The sequence below is a fragment of the Bos indicus x Bos taurus genome, chromosome 19 (genome assembly GCF_003369695.1).
Source record: "Bos indicus x Bos taurus breed Angus x Brahman F1 hybrid chromosome 19, Bos_hybrid_MaternalHap_v2.0, whole genome shotgun sequence".
NCBI lineage: Eukaryota > Metazoa > Chordata > Mammalia > Artiodactyla > Bovidae > Bos > Bos indicus x Bos taurus.
The window spans coordinates 35,207,598-35,227,166 of NC_040094.1; the positions used below are offsets into that span (position 1 = coordinate 35,207,598).

Sequence of the window (19,569 nt, forward strand, 5' to 3'; positions counted from 1 at the left end):
GAGGAGGGAACCGGGGCCCAGGGAGGTCACAAGGCCACTCAGAGCCAGCAGAACTCAAGAGCCAATGCCATGCTGTCCCCATGCCCTGAGCTGCTCGGAGCCCTCGGTCCTAACATTTGCGCACACCATGCCTGGCGCTTCTCCAGGCCAGAGGGCAGCCCATGCTCTCCCAGGGCCTGTGTCCAGTAAGGAGGGACAAGACACACACACACAGGGGAGGGGGTGGGGACACTGGAGCATGGCCTGTGGGCAGGCAGCAAGGCTGCCAAGCAGAGAGCAGGTGGGCTTCACCAGGGTCGAAAGCCTTGCCCTGCCGAGGGGCCAAGGCAGAGCGGGCCCAAAGCTGTGAGGTCCTGACCCCCAGCGCCTCAGAACACGAGCAGATTTGGAAATGGCTGCGGCAGAGTCCTTAGTGAATGGTTAAGCTGAGGTCACACTGAAGCAGGTGGGCCCCACATCCAACGTGACCTGTGTCCTTACAGGCAGGGAAGAGATGGGGGCGAAGACACGAGGGGAGGGCGGCAGCCATGGCCCAGGGACACCAAGGAGGCCTCCAGCAGCAGAAGCAGGGGGAGCATAAGGCAGGATGCTCCCTGCGCGTGCGGGTCTCAGAGGCAAAGGCCTGCGCACGCCCTGATCCAGGGCTTCCAGCCTCCACAGGGAACAAGACCCGGGTCAGTGCTGCTGCAGCCCCAGGTCCCGGGCTCTCCCAGCACACATATCTGGGCCCCACCTCCCGCACACTCTTGCCACGGGGAGGAACTGCCCCTGGACTCTATACTGCTCACCACCCACCCCTGGCCCCTGCTCTGTCACCCCCGCACAGGCCCTAGAATCCCCCAGCTCCTTCTGGCTCTCGGGCGGGCAACAGCACCTCGGCTTCCCCTCCAGGGTCGGCTCTGGAGCCACCCCCCTAGCACGTCCTCCCCACTGGGGTGCTCCACGGGCAGGGGTTCTTCTCAACCTGGCTCAGTGCAGACACCCCTGCCCCGGGCACCTAGAGCCGGCAGACCGGAGGCCTCACCTGCGCTCCAGACCTGCCTGCAGCTGGGCCATCTCCCCAATCTGCCTCTTTCCACGCACCTGTGTGTTCATTTTCTAGTCTAGTTTCCAGTGAGCAGAAGCTGTGACTCCCAAGGGCACACCTCACACACTGGTCCCAACCACCCTGAGGTGCGTGAAAGCCGAAGCCCAGAAGAAAGGAGGCAGCGCAGACGACTGTGGGGATAGGCAGCCGGGCAGAGACAAAGGCTGCCCTAGGGCTGGCTGGCAGGACTCAGATCCCGTCCTATCTGTGCTGCTCTCCTTGGGCTGCAGAGTAAATCCTGTCCGTTATAAGGCCATCAGCTTGCAAGGTGGGAGCTAGGAGCTTGTCCAGAACAGGAAGCCATTTTTTCTCCTTGCTCTTTCCCAGGGGTTCCATGGTTCCTGGTGCTTTGGGAAGTCACACTCTGGAGGGGGTGAGGGAGCACCAGGGCTAGGGCCACACCCACAGCTCCCCAGGCAGGCGCTCGGGAGGAACCGGGGTTGGGGGGTGCTGTGGTCACCGGAACTTTAACAGAGACAGAAGGCTCTCTTTCTTAATTCAGTCGTAAACTGAGATTGCATGCCTAGAGCACTTTCTTATAGAGCAACACTTACAAACAGGAAACTCACTTTTAAAATGAATATCCTGATGGAAATTTTCATCTACTAAACTAGCAAAGTAATGCTCAAAATTCTCCAAGACAGGCTTCAACAGTATGCGAACAGTGCTTCCAGACGTTCAAGCTGGATTTAGAAAAGGCAGAGGAACCAGAGATCAAATCGCCAACATCCGTTGGATCATCGAAAAAGCAAGAGAGTTCCAGAAACACATCTACTTCTGCTTTATTGACTATGCCAAAGCCTTTGACTGTGTGGATCACAGCAACTGTGGAAAATTCTTCAAAAGATGGGAATACCACACCACCTGACCTGCCTCCTGAGAAATCCGTATGTAGGTTAAGAAGCGACAGTTGGAACTGGACATGAAACAACAGACTGGTTCCAAATCGGGAAAGGAGTACATCAAGGCTGTATACTGTCACCCTGTTTATTTAACTTTTTTTTTCCTTTTTGTTTTTTTGTTTGTTTTTTGTTTATTTAACTTTTATGCAGAGTACATCATGAGAAATGCTGGACTGGATGAAGCACAAGCTAGGATCAAGATTGCCCGGAGAAATATCAATAACCTCAGATATGCAGATGACACCACTCTTATGGCAGAAAGCGAAGCAGAACTAAAGAGCCTCTTGATGAAAGTGAAAGAGGAGAGTGAAAAAGTTGGCTTAAAACTCAACATTCAGAAAACTAAGATCATGGCATCCGGTCCCATCACTTCATGGCAAATAGATGGAGAAACAGTGGAAACAATGACAGACCTTATTTTTGGGGGCTCCAAAATCACCGCAGATGGTGACTGCAGCCATGAAATTAAAAGACGCTTGTTCCTTGGAAGAAAAGTTATGACCAACCTAGACAGCATATTCAAAAGCAGAGACATTACTTTGCCAACAAAGGTCCATATAGTCAAAGCTATGGTTTTTCCAGTAGTCATGTATGGACTGAGAGTCGGACTATAAAGAAAGCTGAGTACCAAAGAATTTATGCCTTTGAACTGTGGTGTTGGGGAAGACTCTTGAGAGTTCCTTGGACGGCAAGGAGCTCCAACCAGTCCATCCTAGAGGAAATCAGTCCTGAATATTCCTGGAAGGACTGATGCTGAAGCTGAAACTCCAATCCTTTGGCCACCTGATGCAAAGAACTGACTCTTCTGCAAAGACCCAGATGCTGGGAAAGATCGAAGGCGGGAGGAGAAGGGGAAGACAGAGGATGAGATGGTTGGATGGCATCACTGACTCAACAGACATGAGTTTGAGAAAGCTCCGGGAGTTGGTGATGGACAGGGAGGCCTGGCATGCTGCAGTCCATGGGGTCCCAAAGAGTCAGGCACGACTGAGCGACTGAACTTAACTAAAACTAGAAATTATCTTTCAGAAAAATCTCAGTACCCATTTTGGGCTGGGGGCTATCCACCAAGCATGGTCACCCCTCCTGCACCCCAGCTGGGGGCGCTGCACCTGGGCCGGGTCTGCTGGGAAAACATCTGCCAAGTTCAAGACATAGAATGATGCTAACACACTTGCCCACTAACCTCACTTCCTGGAATTCTACTTTGAAGACAAGACAATTCTACATCAAGACCCCTCGGAAAAGCAGCTTTCTGCCCAAAGGTATTCATCACATTGTTACCACACTGTGAGAACCTGGACACAATTCAGACAGGGTGGAGACTGTGATCCACGCGGTCCCTTCTCAGAGCATGTCCCTCAGGCAGGGCGCTGTGTGAGAGCCTGTGACAGCACAGGGGACAGGCAAAACCGGGAGAGAGCACCATCCCAACCTGCTGTACGGACCTCTAACCCACCCGAGCTCTAACCTTTGCAGTCAAGTGTAACTGTGCAGCAACATGGAAAATGCACAGCAAGTTATCTGAGTCAGCTGAGGGGTCCTCTGAGCCACTGCATCCGGCCCACTGCACGCAGGGTGAGAACAGCCTCTGACTCGCCTGCCCGGCCCCCTCTGGGCACTCCATGTGGCACACCGTCAAGGTGCCCACCCTCTCCCAAACTGGAGGCCCACAGAGGGCCAGGCCTCATCTGGGGACCACGAGCCCTCACTGCCCAGCGCGAGCCCTGGGCAAATGAACGCTGTAGCCTTCTGAGATGTGTGCTTTGTTACAAACAACACGCGTGTAACACTGTTGTACCATGTATACAATATAAAACATCAGATTTCTTCTGCTCCCACAAAACACTTCAGACCCAGATCCAGGTCTGTCCATACAGCTGGCTGTGGGGGATATGGGTATTGATCTGGTCCTCGCTTCCTCCTCAGAGGAAGAACTCTCTGGCTCTCCCAGACAGATGGCCATGACGAGGCCCCACCACTGCCTGTGCCCAGAGGCCTGGGAGCTGGGACGACGTCGTGATAGAAAGGGCAGGGATCCAAACAAACCTGCAGGCCTAGAAAAGCACCCGCTTAGAAAAAGCATTCAGAAGGACACACCCACACGGGAACAACAGCAGTCTAAGGAGATCATGGAGTGTGTCCGTCTTCCTTTTGCACTTTCTACATGATCAGGAGTACACAGGCATTATCTTACGATGAGAAAACCAGCAGAGTTTCTTTTGTGCCACCCATGCTGAGCTCACCACCTAGACATGGAGAAGCGGGCCACAGGGGCACTGGCCTGACGGGCTGGTCACTGAGTGGCCAGCAGGCTGTGGGAGGAGGCCCATGGGCGCATCGCCTGCTGACTCTGACTTTCTGAAAGGGCACGGCTGCCGGTCATCAGCCGGAGGGACGGGAGGAAGAACCTGAACTGGATAGGCCACAGCCTCCGAGAAAACTCAGCACCAAGACCACGATGCCCGTGCCCATCCCAAGACTCCAGCCTGTCAGACGTGTGCCTGGGCTCTGGGCAGCCAGCGGCTCAGGGAGCAGAGAAAGGGCAGCTACAAAGTTGGAAACAGCCTTCACTACCAACAAAATCTAACCTCTAAGAATCAGATGTTCTAGACTCAAAGCCTCAAGATATGGCACATTTCCACATTTCTGGAAAAGCCCACAAAATGCAGTTCCAAAGGCTAAGTGTCAAGAAAAGGAAAAGAGGGCTAGTTCCCTAGCCTGATACAACCACCGATGGAGACAGCATACCACACGAGCCGAGCTGACGGCCCGGCCTGGATCTCCGCTGTGTCTCACAAGGCCGGTCAGGGTGACCCCTCCATGCTGCATTTCCAAGCCAGCGAGTTCAAGGCAGATCCCCAGGGCCCAGGCAGATCCCCAAGGCAGATCCTCACCTCACACCGGGCATCAGGCGGGTGCTCAGAAATGATCACCCGTGACGGTGAGGGTTGAGACACAGAGAGAAAGGCACCCAGAACGGTGACACCACGTATCACTGGTTTGCCCAAACCTCATCCAGCACTTGAGAAACTCTGGGAAAACAAACTCACTCACTCATTTTACCCTTAATTTCTACCTCTAACCCCAGAGCTGAGGCAGTGTGTGCTGTGGGTCGACCAACTTGGTGGTGGTGTGTGGAGGCACCGAGTTGAGGGGGGACCTGCGGGCCTTGGCTTGGGGGCTTTGAATGCAAGCGTCCCAGGAGAGCTGGGGGCCCCGGGTACTCGACAGGCAGGCTCAGGGGCCCTGGGGACCAGCGGGAGTGTCACTCTGAAACACTATGACTGCCTCCCTGCACCAAAGCCAGTACTCCCTCGGGACAGAGAGTGAGGGGAAAATGGGCCCGGAGCTCAACACAGTGATCCCGCGAGCACTGGCAGGGGGGCCACAAGGCGCACAAAGCCCAGGTGAGGGGCCGCCAGCCGCCCCGGTAGAGCCACTTAGGCAGAGAGGAGAGGCGTTCTCTGTGGTGGGCCCAGCTGCCAAGGCAGTGGACTGAGTGCACTTCTTCGTAGGCTGCGGCGAAATCTGCTTTCAGCGTAGCCCGCACCAGCTGAAGGTCGTCCAGGAGAGCTAGCAATCACCACCAAAGCAAGCCTCACTTCCATCCCCATTGAGTCAGAGACCTCCAAACACTGCAACCTACAACTGACTAGGCAGCCAACTCTCTGCTTGCCAGGGTCCCGGGTCCTGCAGATTTCAGAAAGGATGGCGGGGAACTGAGAAGCAAGATCCACCCCATTTGGTCCTCTGCTCACCTGCCCACATCACTGCAACATGGAGGATGGCTCCCGGCTGGGTGTGCCAGTGGGACAAGGACCAAACCACAGGCCCGGCCCAGGGGCCTGGTCCTCCCCGCATTTGGGGCTGCCGCCAGCACACCTCCAATCCCGCAGGGTGTGGGACTGGGAGAGCCTGATAGCTACCCAGGCCTCATGCAAAGCAAACAGCGGATCCCCTGAGGCCTCTGGGTGAGGGGTGTGAAGAGGGGCGCAGGGTAGCCAGGGCTCCCGGGAGAGGGGAGGACCAACGCTGGGCTGCAGAGGGAGCCGCCCTGAGGCCTGGGAGGCAGGGAGAAAGCTGGCTCTACTGGGCGACCAGGAGCACATCCAGCAGGCTGCCCGCGTTTCCCACCTTGGGCTGCGGGGTCCCAAGAGAGGCAGGGCTGGGCCAGGTGACTGGCCGGGCAGGAGGGTGGCCCCGGGCGCAGCAGGAAGGGCGGGCGATGGCTCGGCGGCGGCTCCTCGCTCTGACCCCACAGGGGCCCAGTGCGGTGCTGGGGACACAGCGAGGCCTCGGGTGCTGTGGGGCAGGGACACACACACACACACACACACACACACACACACACAGAGACAGGCCGTTAGAGGGACAGGCAAGGCCGGACCCCGCAAACAGACTCTGAACATGCAGCTCAAGCTCGGGCTCTCAGAGGTGGGCCAACTCAGGGCCGCTGGGCAGGGAGGCGAAGGCTGAGGCCACAGGACCAGACACGAGGCCCCACCACCTCCTCCCAGCCCCGGAACAGTCTTCACTCGATGCATGGGACGTGGCTTCAGCTCCTACACTCAGTCCTTGGGACTCAGGGGCAATGACCTCAAAAGGCAGGCAAGAGAAAAGCAGCCCCCAGGGCCCTTACGTGACCACTTCCAAAGAAGAGGCCAGCCCGGAGCCCAGCCTACCTGCAGCGGCCTTTCTTGGCGGAGAGGAGCTCCCTGAGGGACACATACGACTTCATTTCTTAAGGTCAATCTTCCTTTTCTATCAACCTAGCGTAGGGGAGCCCCTGGAGCCCCAGATTGCATGCTCCAATTCTTTTAAGCGGCTTCACCAAGGTCCCAGCATTTGCCTGAGCAGAGTCATCCAAACTAGGTGGGGAAACGACAGGAACTACAAGTGGGACAAGGAATGCTGGCCTCTGAGCTTGACAATTGCTGAGAATCCCAGAGGCGGGAGTCCAACCCCACTGTGCAAACCTGCTCAACACAGATGCTACAAGTGGCGGGGCGACGACAAACCGAAACCTGCCAATAAGCAAGGTCAACAGGGGGTCAAACTGCAAACAACTGCCTTAAAATTTTTTTTATGCTAACAGTGTTACTTATTCCAAAAGCAAAGGGTAGGGGTACCTGGATTTCTGTTTTCACAGCCAGAAGCACAATTTCTGTGTCCCTCACCCTGCAGGCTACCAGGGCTGCCTGCTTGCCACCTCACTGAGAAGGCAGAGGGGCACCATTTCAGGGCCCACATCCATGAACAGCTAGGATGCCAACATGGCTCCCTGGCCAGCCTCCGTCAGGCCCTGAATGCCACTTCTGCTCTCTGACATTTCTCCTGAACACTAGGCAAAGACCTAGCATCTTCAACATGCAAAGCGAGAAAACAGAGCAGCCCAGAAAGCACGGACCCAGCCGTGTGACCGAATCACCAAGGACTCCCACCCAGAAGCGGGAAGGAAGCCTGGTCTCTCCCTCTGCAAGAGAGGCGAACATGCACTGCCTCACCCAGTGATGCTCAAGCAGAACAGAAGCTGAGCCAGTCAGGAGACCGGAAGCCCAGTTTCAGAAAGGGACTGAATATGAGATAAAAGAGAGTAGATTCTCCAGGACAGCCAATCCCCTGCTGCTGTGGGCAGCCAGGCCCTTCGCTTCAGCCCTGCCCTGAGGAGGAAGCAGGTAATCCAACCTCTGCGCCTGCCTTGCCCCCGAGGCCAGCCCTGCCCACATGCACAGAGTCAAACCCCAGAGCAGCAGAGGGTCTCGGGACCCCAGGCCAGAAGCCCCTCTGTAACAGTAACTCCAGGCGGACTGAGGGGCTGCTGCCAGGTGCCAGCAGCAGGAAGGTAGGGGCCATGAGCTCTGGCTGAGCCCGGTGCCCAGCATGGGGGTTACTACTCACAGCCATGGTAGGAAGCCGGCGACCCCCCGGCCTTGCCGTACTCCTGCTCCGAGTAGCTGGTGGACAGGTTGGGCTGGCTGGAGCCCCGGCCAAAGGTGATCTGGTTGCTGCCCATGCCGGTGGCCACCTGGGCCATGCGCTCCTTGGTCTTGAGGGCCTGGGCCCGCTCGGCCTTAAGCCGCTCCTCGTCCTTCAGCAGGGCCACCAGCTGCTTGGCCTTCTCACGTACGTTGACCCCCTGGTCCTTGCCGTCACGGTCAACGTACTGGAAGTCCTTCAGGGTCTGGATAGCAAAGATGTTCTCGCGGCACTGCTGGGCCACGCGCTCGGAGCCCGTCTTGATGAGGTAGTCAAGCAGCGTCAGCGCCTTGTACACGTGCCGCCAGTTCTTGCCGTGGTCGTTGAGCCGCTTCCACACCATGCTCATGATCTCCGAGAAGGCCACCACGTTGTAGGTCAGGTCTGCAATCTCCGTCATCAGGGAGCTGGACGGGCCCCATGGGTCATTGGAGGTGGCTTCCCGCACTTTTATCTCAGCTTCCGAGTAGTTGTTGACAATGTTTTTCATCTGCCTTCTGATGGATGAGGTCGTCATCTTTACGTTCTGTGACAAGTGCAGATCCTTTCAGAGAGAGAAGCTTCCCCGTCTCCGGCAGGTTCGTGCTCCACAGACGTTCAGTCTCCGTAACAGGTCTGGAGCAGGGTCCCTGACGGTCATTTCCTCTATTGGAGCCTCAGGTCTGAGAAGCTGGAAGCCATGACCTAGAGAAAGTAGTAACAAACGTTACTGTGTGTGAGTTCCCGAGACAGCAGGCTCTCTGCAAATGGCAGGCAGGGGTCGGCCAGCCGGGGTAGTGAGAGGACATCCTCCAGCCCCCGAGGACAAAAAGGATGCCATCTTCCCTTCAAAACTAAGTTAAGAACAATACTACACATTAATAACCAATACAGTTTAAACTCAAGTTTAAGCCTCTGGAAGGAAAGCGGTAACACTGTAACTCCTGGTCTATTTTCAAACCACTTCTGCTGGATCTGCTCTGCCACACCTGGCAGACGCCCGCTAGAAGAATCTCACACCATCTACACTGGCTTCAGAGACTCTCTCTGACCCTCTTCTCCTGACTTCTTACAGAGACTCCCAACCCCTTCGAGACCAGGGCTGAGGCCCCACTGGGCTTTCAGAGCCTCCAGCATCTGGCACAAGCTATGTAGCACTGATACAACCTTACATATAAACTGCTTCTGGCCCAGTTTCCTCATCTCAGAGAAAAGAGAACTGAGGACTCCACAGTAACAGGTCCACCCAGTCCTTTGCCACAAACACCTCTCTCCAGGGAAGGAACACCTGCGGAGCTGGAGTGAAGGCTACGCCTCTGGCCACAGGCCTGGTCCAGAGTGTGGAGGACTCCACCTGGTTTGGTTGCCAGTGGGCACCCAGCACTGCGATATAAATGCTGCTGCCACAAGTTAAAAGCAGCGCCCCTTCCCCCAGGAAGGCATCTGGCAGGGGACAGAGGTGAGTGCAGGGACCTGAGGATGCAAGTGGAGGGCAACTCGACTGTGGCGGTGGGCCACCGAAAGAGGCGAGGAAAGCACTCCCTTCAGAGCCCTCAGGGGGGTTCTTCAGAGGAGGTGACAGGGCGGGCGGGGACTGGAAGGGAAGCGGTGCCAGGTGACTCCTCTCCTACAGAATGAGGAGGGGGCCCAGGACCTGCAGCTCCCCACCCCCATCCCACCCCCAGCTGCCACTGGGCTTCTGGCCTGGGAAAGAGCTGGGTGGCCTTGGGCCAGGCTGTCTCACTATATGCTCACAAAAAGCCTTCCTTCCGGGTAAGGATCACCCCTCCCCTGGTGCAGATGGAGAGCCTTCCTTCTGGGTCATGAGGTCAGCTGACCAAGGCCCCCTGGTGAGGACTCTCTCCCTCCTCCCACAGGGGCTCTCACTCTGCTGCTTCTGCCAGAGGAACAAGAGGTGGGCGGCCTCTACCAGCTTCATTCCAGACTCAGAAATAAATAACCAGCAAGTGTCAGGAGTGGGGAAGCCAAAGGAAATGCCCACTCCTCACATTCAGCCAAATAGGAGAAGCTCATAACCGTCATCCTGGTGCCATTAGTCATCGGCCTGGTGAGCAAGGCCTCTCCACCCTCAGACAGGCCAAGAATTCTATCTTCATCTGCAGATGCAGGGCTTCAGCAGAATGGGACTTCAGCTGAAGGTGGGCAGAGTGAACTCCACTGCCCGGTCGGCTCTTAAAAACCTTCCACAGTGTGTCCGAGGAGCAGGGCCAGGTGCTCTGTGGGGACCTGCATGTGTGACATGACAAGGCTGGTCATCCATGGCCACCAGACAGGATGGGCCTCAGAGGGGGCCTCCTGAGCAGCTCCAGCTCCCAGAGCAAATGCTCCAGCATCACTGGTCACACTCAAGGTCCTGAAGCCCCAGGGCCGCCGAGCACTTTGTCTGTCACCCACCTGGGGCTTGGCAGACTCCCCCACCCTGCACTTCGCAGCTGCAGGAGCCATCGCGGCCGCATGTAACCTGCAGCTTGCATGTCCTGTCCCAGGCAACAGCCCACCTACACACACAAAGCCTGAAGGACGGGCCCCTAGCCACAGCTGAGCCATGGCCCAGTACCACCGAGGAGCTGCGTCCCTTGGCTCTCAACACGCAGGCAACCCAGCCAGAGTCTGGGATCAGGACTCTTGATCTCAAGAGCAGCCTATAATGGTGACCATAAAGTAACAGCTGGATCACATTTGCCAAAGACAAGCTGGGGCAGAAAAATTCTGGCATATTTGAAAATATAACCAGAATTCGCCTGACAGTGGAAACTACAAGTAGACTGAATAAAACAGCAAATAGAGCAACACTAAAAAAACAAACAAAAAATTCCAAGGCTAGAGTGATGCCCCTGGAGGCAAGAAGAATTCCATAAAAATGTGTTCAAGAGCCTTCAGAGTTGGGTGGGGAAATTCCTTCCCAATCCAGAGTCCCAGACTCGGGAGGAAGCAGCCCTCATGGCTCCAGACCCCAAGTGGGCCCTGGTCAAAGCCCACGTGAGTCCTGGCCATCCCTTCTGTGACAGGGACATAACTGGCCAGGTGTCAAGAAGATGTTGATGGTTGGGGTCTCCACCAAACCCCCATCTGGGGGGCTTTTCAGGGATCGGGGATCGTTATCAGGGACCCAGACCAGCTATGAGGGAACGGCAGCAAATCTCTCTCCTCCCCAAACCTAACAGGATCCACAGATGGCAGCTCCTGATCTGTGTCTGGCGGCCTCCTGTGACTTTCTCCAGGCAGGCGACACCCACAGGGAAGCTGAGGGCCGTCCACCTCACTCACCGAACGCAGCATCTGTGTCCCAGGACTCCTTGGTGGGCAGAGAAATCAAATCTTATATCTCTATCCCAAAAGCAGGCTTCAAGAAAACCCTGCATTCATGTATGTGAAGAATTTCAAAAACAAACATCTGAGCCTCTTAACTCCAAGATGATAAAGCAGATACAGTGGCAGCACCCACATTACAGGGAGAGCCCCAGGTGCCAGTTAACTGGCTGCAGGGGGACTGACCGTCCCCCCAACGCTGGATGACCCCTGTCCCCTTAAAAAGAAAGAGCCACCTGGGGGCTTCTCCCAAGACATGACAGCCTTGGAACAAGCACAGGAAAATTCAAATTCGATGTCAGATAGCCTCCAATGACCATGTTAGTGATTTTTCTAAAAGCAGAAATCAAGCACTGAAAACACACGTGAGGACTTCTTCTTTTCTTTAGCAGTGTGGCGGATCGTTCAGTCTCTAGGAAGAGCAGCTGGGCTGCAGGTTACACGGGTGTTGAAACGCAGTCACTCTGAAAGGCGGTGTGAAACAAGGACCAGGCTCAGGAGACGTGGTCTGGCCACCCGACAACACAGGCGCTTAGAAACGGTGGCGTGACGAGCAGCACCTCCCGGAGAGGCGCGAGCACCGAACGCTGGCGCCTGGGCCAGTGGAAGCGTGAGCAGAGGACAGAGAATTCCTCACTGCTCCCCTCCACCACTCCTCCATGTAGTTTTGCTAATGGCCAACCAGGGACAACATTCTTAAACAACCCTGCCAGAAACCAGACAGCACACAGAACCAGGGGCCTGGAAAGCAGGGCTCGGGCTGGGCCAGGCCCAGCCTCCCGCTCCTGGATGGCAGGGCAGACCGGACACCCAGCCTCCTGTCCCAAGGCCCCTTTCTGACAAGGGCTCAACTCCTGCCAGCCCAAGGGTGTCACAGGAGCCCCCACCTCAGACCAGCTCCAGGTCAGTCACCATGAGGCTAGAGTTCTGGCGACAAGCCTAGTGGTGGATGTTTCTCTTGGCCTGTGGGGCTTCCCGGGTCTGTGGAGTGAGCCCCTGGAACTCAGCCCCCCTCCAAGAAAGGAGCTTGTGACCCCTGGGCCAGAGTCTCCATTCCAACACGCTAAGTGACTCTACCACCAGAGAGAGACCCCCGATGGCCAGTGGCCACGCCACCCAGAGACTGGGGCACAGAAGGGGACATTTGATGGCTTCACACCCACCCACCTGCACACGGGGCAGGCCCGCAATGGGTTTGATCAGCAGAAGTTTCCAGCTTGAGGCATTTTGGGAAAAGAACAGAACTACATGGGAAAAGGCAGAATTCCCAGGGATTCATGCTTAATTTAGACCTGGCTGGTCACTGTGGTGGCGCTGAGTGCTGGGCTGTGGCCACGTCCTGAGGAGCCAGCAGGAGAGGGGAAGCCGGGGGAGGGGAAGCTGTGGACCACACAGGCCTGGGTTCAGGCACAGCAGCCACCCGTCGCTGCTCTCTCAGGAGCTCAAGATGCTGCCCAGAAGAAGCCCGCAGGTGAGGACAGGCACCTCCGGGCAGTGTAAATGCAGACCAGCCTGGCACAAAGGGCTCCCGTGGGCTTTGGGGAGTGTGGCTGAGGTCCTTGCAGCCCACCCCAGGCGGTGTGGGGGGCACCAGAGCCCAGAAGACGGCACACCCGGAAGGTGACCTCCTCCAGGGCCAGCACGGGTGCACCCTCGCCCCCTGGCACTCTCCCAGTCCCAGGCACGGTCTGCTCCCCTGCCCGTGGCCTCCCCCAGCACTGTCCCACTGGCTCTTTCCTGTCAGTTGAGATCTGGGGACCACGATCACTCTCTCAAGTCACCAACTCCCACTGTGGGCAGAACCTCTTCATGTGGGACACCTTCCTGCTCATCCCAGTTGCTGCTTGCCCATCTCCAACACGTGTCCTCAGCAAAGGCTCCTCTGACGCGGGCTGAGTGAGTGGGAACAGAGGGAAACTGAACAAGGCAGACAGCACCCCACCCTCTCCCCTTCAGACATGGGGCTCATCTGGGCCAGTCCCCCAGCAGTCTCCCTCAGGGCTCTGTCGCTGGAGTCAGAGCAGCCACTCTGCTCAGTGAACATATAAAACCACTCCACGTGGTTAAGAGTTCACAACGAAGAACCTGAGGGCAGGGGTGGATGAGCCATGTCAGCCAATAGTACCCAGGCAGTCCCACGGGCAGCAGAGCCCTGCCACCCCACCAGCCTGGGCTCAGGAGCAGACCAGGTGATGAGGTGGGGACAGCCGCTGCTCAGCACTGAGTGACACAGGTTCAGACACCTGCGTCCTCCCAGAGTGTGTCTCTGAGGATGTTTCTCAGCAGCACCCCGAGGGCAGCCTGGGGACACAGTCCAGGGCAGGGGACACACCTACAGAAGCAGCAGGGCCCAGGCAGAACATGCTGGGCAGAAGGCCCCTCCTGGTCAGGCAGGTGGCATCATCCCCAAGCCCCTTCCTGACCGTCACACCCGGGCCCAGTCCTCTCCTGTGTGGCTGGCATTCCCAACAAGGCCTCAGATGTGCTAACTCTCTGATGCCAGCAGTCACCCGAAAGAACAGGCTCAGAATAGAAACTGAAAATAGCACAGGCTCTCTCAACAGACGCTGGAGAATCCTAACAGCTCTGACTGCATGCCAGAGCGTCTGCTCACTGAACCTCAGTAAGAATTTGCAGGTGAGGAAGTTGGGCGCAGAGAGGGTAAGAAACTGGCCTGAGCCACATGCCAGCACGTGGTGGGACCAGGACTTGCTCCCAGACCTCTGGCTTCTGGTCCTATCCTCTTCATCTCGTCTGTTTAGCTTCAGATAAACCCCACACTACCATGAGAATAGTGAATCCTTCCTCCCTGAATCCAGAGGCTTTGAAGGGCCCTCCTGTCAGGTGCTAAACAGGCAGTGAGACAGGACAGAAATAACCACCCTCCTGCCCCTGCTCAGCCCGTCTCCAGCTCTGCAAGACAAGCAGGCAGGAGCCCAGACGCTGGAGCTAAAGGGCCAGCCCCTGACCGCGTGCGGACATGAGGCCCAGGAGCTGTGGTGCTGTCCTGGGATAGGCCCCTGGCATTTGCCCCTGGCATTCCCAGCGCCTTCCAACGTGGCCCACCAAGGAGAGGTCTTTAAGGTTCTTCCCAGAAAGCACTGCCCTGGAAAGCGTCAGGCCCCACAGACGGGAACAGGAGGAAAGCTGGCAGGTGGAAGCCTGCGCATCAGAGACTCCAAGACGACTCCAGCCCATCAGAACTCACACTTTAAGAAACAGGACCTCTTCGGTGACTGCTGCATCTTCTGCTGAAGCAGCCACATGGGCTAGAACAACCCGAGAGGTCTGATTACTCCTTTAAGAACAGCCGTCATCTGAAGTACCACCAGGAAAAAAACCAGTCTCAGAGCCGAAAGGTAAACTTCCTCTTTTGGTTCAGAATAAAAATACGACTTCCCTCCTTCCTCCTCTGCTGGATATGTTCCCAGGATTTTATTTACTCTGCACCGCTGACTGGACTCTCAAATGTCAGCGTCAGCCCAGAGAAGGTCTTCCAGCCACCACTCTGTCCTCTTACATTTTTATGATGTACGTGCTGCTGGGCACACACGAGTACACACCAGCCCCATGTGGGCACAGATGACGCGCCCCTGTCACCCAGACCCCTTCCCCACCCAACCCCGCAAACAGCTTGGGTTCTGAGCTCCGTGATCCCACGGTTTTTAAGAAAGAAGATGGTCTTACCATTGACATCATCCAACCACCACAATCTGCCGGTGTCGATACTGAGGCTCTGAGACTCGTCCGCGCTGCTGTGTGTCCCTGCCATGTGACAGCGCCTGTGTTCACCGACACCCACCCCCTCGTCTGTCCGGGGACACCTGAGCCCACTTCACCTTCTTGCCATCGTGAACAGTGCTGGTGTGTGCAAGAGTCCCCGAGACTCGTGCACCAAGGCTTCTAGACCCTGTTCCGGGAGCAGAGCTGCTGCTCTGCAAGGCACATGGCGACGTCTGCATGGCATTTTATAAATGTTCTTGCTGTTCTCTCTTGTAACATCATTTCCTTGTCACAGCGCAGACAGACAGAGGGTTTAGCCAATACTTTTCACACGTTGGACATACAAGGAATGATGCCTATGGGGAAGCCCAGGACGCAGCCCCCGCCCCTACCTAGGTGGGGACAGCCGGTGGGAAACCTGTGCCCCTGGAGCAGGGCTGCAGGAGGATGGGGGCACAAGGGAGCCATGGGCATGAGGGGAAGAGGTGGTGAGGCGGGGGGCGGGTTTGGGGGCCTCATGCACTGAGGAATCTGGATCTGCTGATTCGTTATTCCCCTTCCAGATCTCTGTCAAACCCTCCAAGTAAGAGTCATATGGTTAACACTCACAGGGTACTTCTGACATGCCAAGCGCTGTGTTAGGAATCCTCCTCTTTAATTCTTAATATAAGCTGCGTTATTGTATGCTTAATATTTTTCTTCAAATCCATCTACTTTGTTTTTGGCCACACTCAGCTTGTGGGATCTTCATTCCTAACCAGGGACTGAGTTGGCCATGGCAGTGGAAGCACAGAGTCCTAACCATTAGACCACCAGCTGCTGCTGCTGCTGCTGCTGCTGCTGCTAAGCTGCTTCAGTCGTGACCGACTCTATGCGACCCCATAGATGGCAGCCCACCAGGCGCCCCCATCCCTGGGATTCTCCAGGCAAGAAGACTGGAGTGAGTTGCCATTTCCTTCTCCAATGTGTGAAAGTGAAGTCGCTCAGTCGTATCCGACTCTTCGTGACCCCATGGACTGCAGCCTACCAGGCACCTCCATGCATGGGATTTTCCAGGCAAGAGTACTGGAGTGGGGTGCCATCGCCTTCTCTGCTAGACCACCAGGGAAGTCCCTAAATCAATTTACTTCTAAATTCAAATACCTGCATTAAGTAATCACATACATGAAATCAGGTATCATGCTATGGCATTTGGGCAGAGGAGGTCTTTCTATTTGTTTTCATTAAGACGAAATTCACCATTTTAAAGTAGGCAATTCACACTCACAGCTTAGGATCCTCACAGTGTTGCATGGGCTTCCCAGGCGGCACTAGTGGTAAAGAACCTGCCTGCCAATGCAGGACACATAAGAAACGTGGGCTCGATCCCTGAGTTGGGAAGACCCCCTGGAGGAGGGCGTGGCAACCCCCTCCAGTATTCTTGCCTGGAGAATCCCGTGGACAGAGGAGCCTGGCGGGCTACAGTCCTTGGGGTTGCAAGAGAGTCAGACACAAGTGAGTGACTTAGCATACAGGCACAGTGTTGGGTAACAGTCACTGCAGTGGACATTTGCATCCCCGGGAGACCCTGTCATCGGCCATCACTACCCACTCCTCCACTCACCAGCCCCTAGCACGCTGCCTTCTGTCTCTGTGAACTCACCTACTCTGGACACTTCACGCAAAACCACGCAGTATGTGCCTTTTATGTCCGGCTCCTTTCACTCAGAGTATTCTAAAGGTTCGCTTATACTGCGTTTATCAGTACTTCACTCCTTTTTGTGGTAATTTTCTCTCATATGGACAGACCACATTTATGTACCCACTGATCAGCCAGACACCTGGATTGTTTCCATTATTGGCCTTTATGCACAATGCTGCTGTGAACTCTGCGTATGAGTCTTTATGTGGATGTGTGTGCTCAGCTCGCCTGGACAGGTACCGAGGAAGAGGGCTGCTGGGTCACCTGGCAGCTCTCAGCTTCACTTTCAAAGGAACCACCAAAGATACCACGGCATTCTGACGATAAAAAACTCTCTAAGATGAGTAACATTCAACGGCTTCCACTTAACATTATTTTAAGAAACACTGCCGCAGCTGAAGCTACTGGAGTGGGTTTGCAAGTCTGGGGACAGAGAAGCAGCGCAGCGGAGGCGGGGCTCCTGCAGTCCTGATGGAGTCACAGCAGGCGGACTGGGGGGGGCGGGGGAGGGGGAGGGCAGGAAGCAGGCAGACGCCCATACCACAGTGCCTGGCTGCACCAGAATGGCAGGGACACAGGATGTCAAGGTGGGGAGAGTGTGCCTGCTTCAGGAGAAGGAAGGAGGCCGTACAACTATGAAGACAATGAAGCTGGAGGTGCTGGCAGGACCAGCACAGACAGCAGAGACAGCCGAGGCAGCTGTGCCAAGGGCTGGGGCGGGCGCTGGGGGAGCCCAGGAGAGTGGGCATGGAGCACAAGTCAGAAGGGGGTGAGTGGCCATCAGTGACGTCCAAGAAGGGCCAGGAGAGGGGTGGAGACACAGGAGAACCATCCTGTGGTGTAGGAGAGAGGAGCTGAGGGGATTCAGGGCATGATGCCAACCAACAGGGATGCAGAGTCCAGAGGAGGCAGCAGGAGCCAAGCCTCAGGCTGGGAGGGCTGTGACTTCTCTGCCTGGTTATGCCAACAAACAGCTCCAACACCCAGTGTGGGGCCCTCGGCCCTCCAGACCTGCTGCACGGGGCCGGCCTCTGTGGCACAGCACCAAGCCCATCACCGCCCCCCCACCTCCAGCCAGCCTTGCAGAGCACCCCCCACCTGCTGCGGCTGCCCTGCAGGCCACCTGCGCTTCCGGCCTCCCCCTTCTCTCCCCGCTTCCTCCCACGGCCTCTGGACAGAGGCCCCGACTGTCTGCACACTGGGGCTGCCTCACAGGGCCTGGCGCTGAGCCGGGCACACAGCTGCCCCAGGAAGGAGTGACTCAACCCCACCTGCTCCCACACTGCCCCAGCCTCGGCTGCTCCTCACACCCTCACCCGATGCCCAAGTCCAGGGCCCCCAACGTCTCACGGGGTGTGGAAACATGGGCTGTGATGCTGCTGGGGGTAAAAACTACCATGAGTTGGAGTGGAGAGAGACCTGCCCCCACACCACATTTTCGTCAGCTCACTAATCTGTTTCCTCCTCAGGAAAATGGCAGCAGCAGCCTTGGAAGCCTACAGATGACCCCATGAAGGATCTGAGTGGATGGAGGGGAGACCCTTCACTCCTGCGGGGCCCACGGCTGCTCACAGGCCTCTGCCACACCCTCTTCGGTCCCGCTGAGCACCTCCCCCACCCAGGAGAAAAGCAGGACTGGAGAGGCCCTCGTCTGGCAAGGCGGCACTGAGTCAATTTCACACTAAAGTTAACAAGCAGAAACAAACCACGGCTGGCATACCATGTAATTTTTTTAATTCTTAAAAGATTAGAAGTATGCTGCTGAATGTCAAAACACAAAAACCAAAAAGAAGTTAAAGTTGTTATTTTCCTTTTAGCTTTATCTCCATTAGCCAAATACTTCTCTCCAAACAACATTTACATTGCCTTTGTCCTACTTTGCTGAGGAAAATAATAACGCAGGAGTGAGTTTCCAGTGCGGATGACAGTGCACACGCAGATCTGCCCAGTAAACACTCCACTTTAGAGAAAGAAGTGTTTCCTTGCCTCACTAGCCACCAGCCTCCTGCTCCCTCGGTCAGCCCAGGGACGACCAGGGGGAGGACCGGGTCCTTCGGCACACCTGTGCTTCACAGGAAGAGAGTCAAACCTGGGGAGGCCGGCCCGCTCACTCACTGGCCGCAGGCTCGGCTGCTGCTGGCCAAACTCATCGAGGTGGCCGCTGAATTTACTGATGGCTTACTGTGTGCCCCAGCCTGCAAGGGAAGCACTTCACAGGAGAGGAGAGAGGGTGAGCGAGGCAGTGCCCGCCGAGGAGGTGCAGTGCCAGCTCCTCAGCCTCAGGACCCGAACATAACTTACACGAGGCTCCCGGGTCCTTCCTTGAAGACCACCACATGTTCTAAGCTGCTCCCTGGAGGACTCATAGTCTCTCCACCAACCAGCTTCCAAGGCGGGCCTACCAGTGGCAGGTAATTTGCACCTGGGAGCCCCACCTTGCAGTGACCCCTCCCCTGTGCCCAGAATGCCCACTCCCCCTCTGTGGTCATCATTTCTATGCACCAAGGACTTCCAGTCCACCGCCTCCTGGGCCTGTAACAGAACTGTGTTCCCCGCTCCTCAGGGATCAGCCACGGCCCTAGCCGGTAAAACTGGCAGAAGGGAGGTGTGACGTTCTGCGTCCAGCACCTCAGAGGCCCGTTCCCCGCGGCATGTGTGTGTGGGGGGGTGGTGGAGGCCTGTGTCTCCGCCAAAGAGAAAGGATGAGGTGCCCAAGCACGCACGTGGCCCTGGAGTTCACAGCAACATCGCTCCTAAAAGCCAGCCAGTGAGAAGAGCTTCCCTTCACAGATGAACAAAACGTGGTATACCCATACAGCCTTAACAAGAAGGAAAGCAGGCACAGAGAGGGCCACTTGGGGCCGCCCTGCAGGCCAGCAACAAAACTG

At 56.3% G+C, this 19,569-nt stretch overlaps 1 protein-coding gene across 12 annotated transcripts in view; it reads right to left on the reverse strand.

The window, feature by feature from the left end:
- EPN2 (epsin 2) overlaps positions 1-19,569 on the reverse strand; it is a 52,692-nt gene that overhangs the window by 16,927 nt on the left and 16,196 nt on the right. For 7 of the 12 annotated variants that reach the window (XM_027519694.1, XM_027519692.1, XM_027519693.1 and 4 more), the window contains exons 2-3: positions 7,891-8,652; positions 6,127-6,294 (exon numbers count right to left, since the gene is read on the reverse strand). In XM_027519694.1, coding sequence (XP_027375495.1) covers positions 6,127-6,294; positions 7,891-8,485 — 763 coding nt within the window. In that variant the 5' untranslated portion in view covers positions 8,486-8,652. Of the gene's footprint in view, positions 1-6,126; positions 6,295-7,890; positions 8,653-9,956; positions 10,152-19,569 lie in introns of those variants that run through there. The other 5 variants (XM_027519697.1, XM_027519696.1, XM_027519700.1 and 2 more) reach the window with 2 other exon arrangements.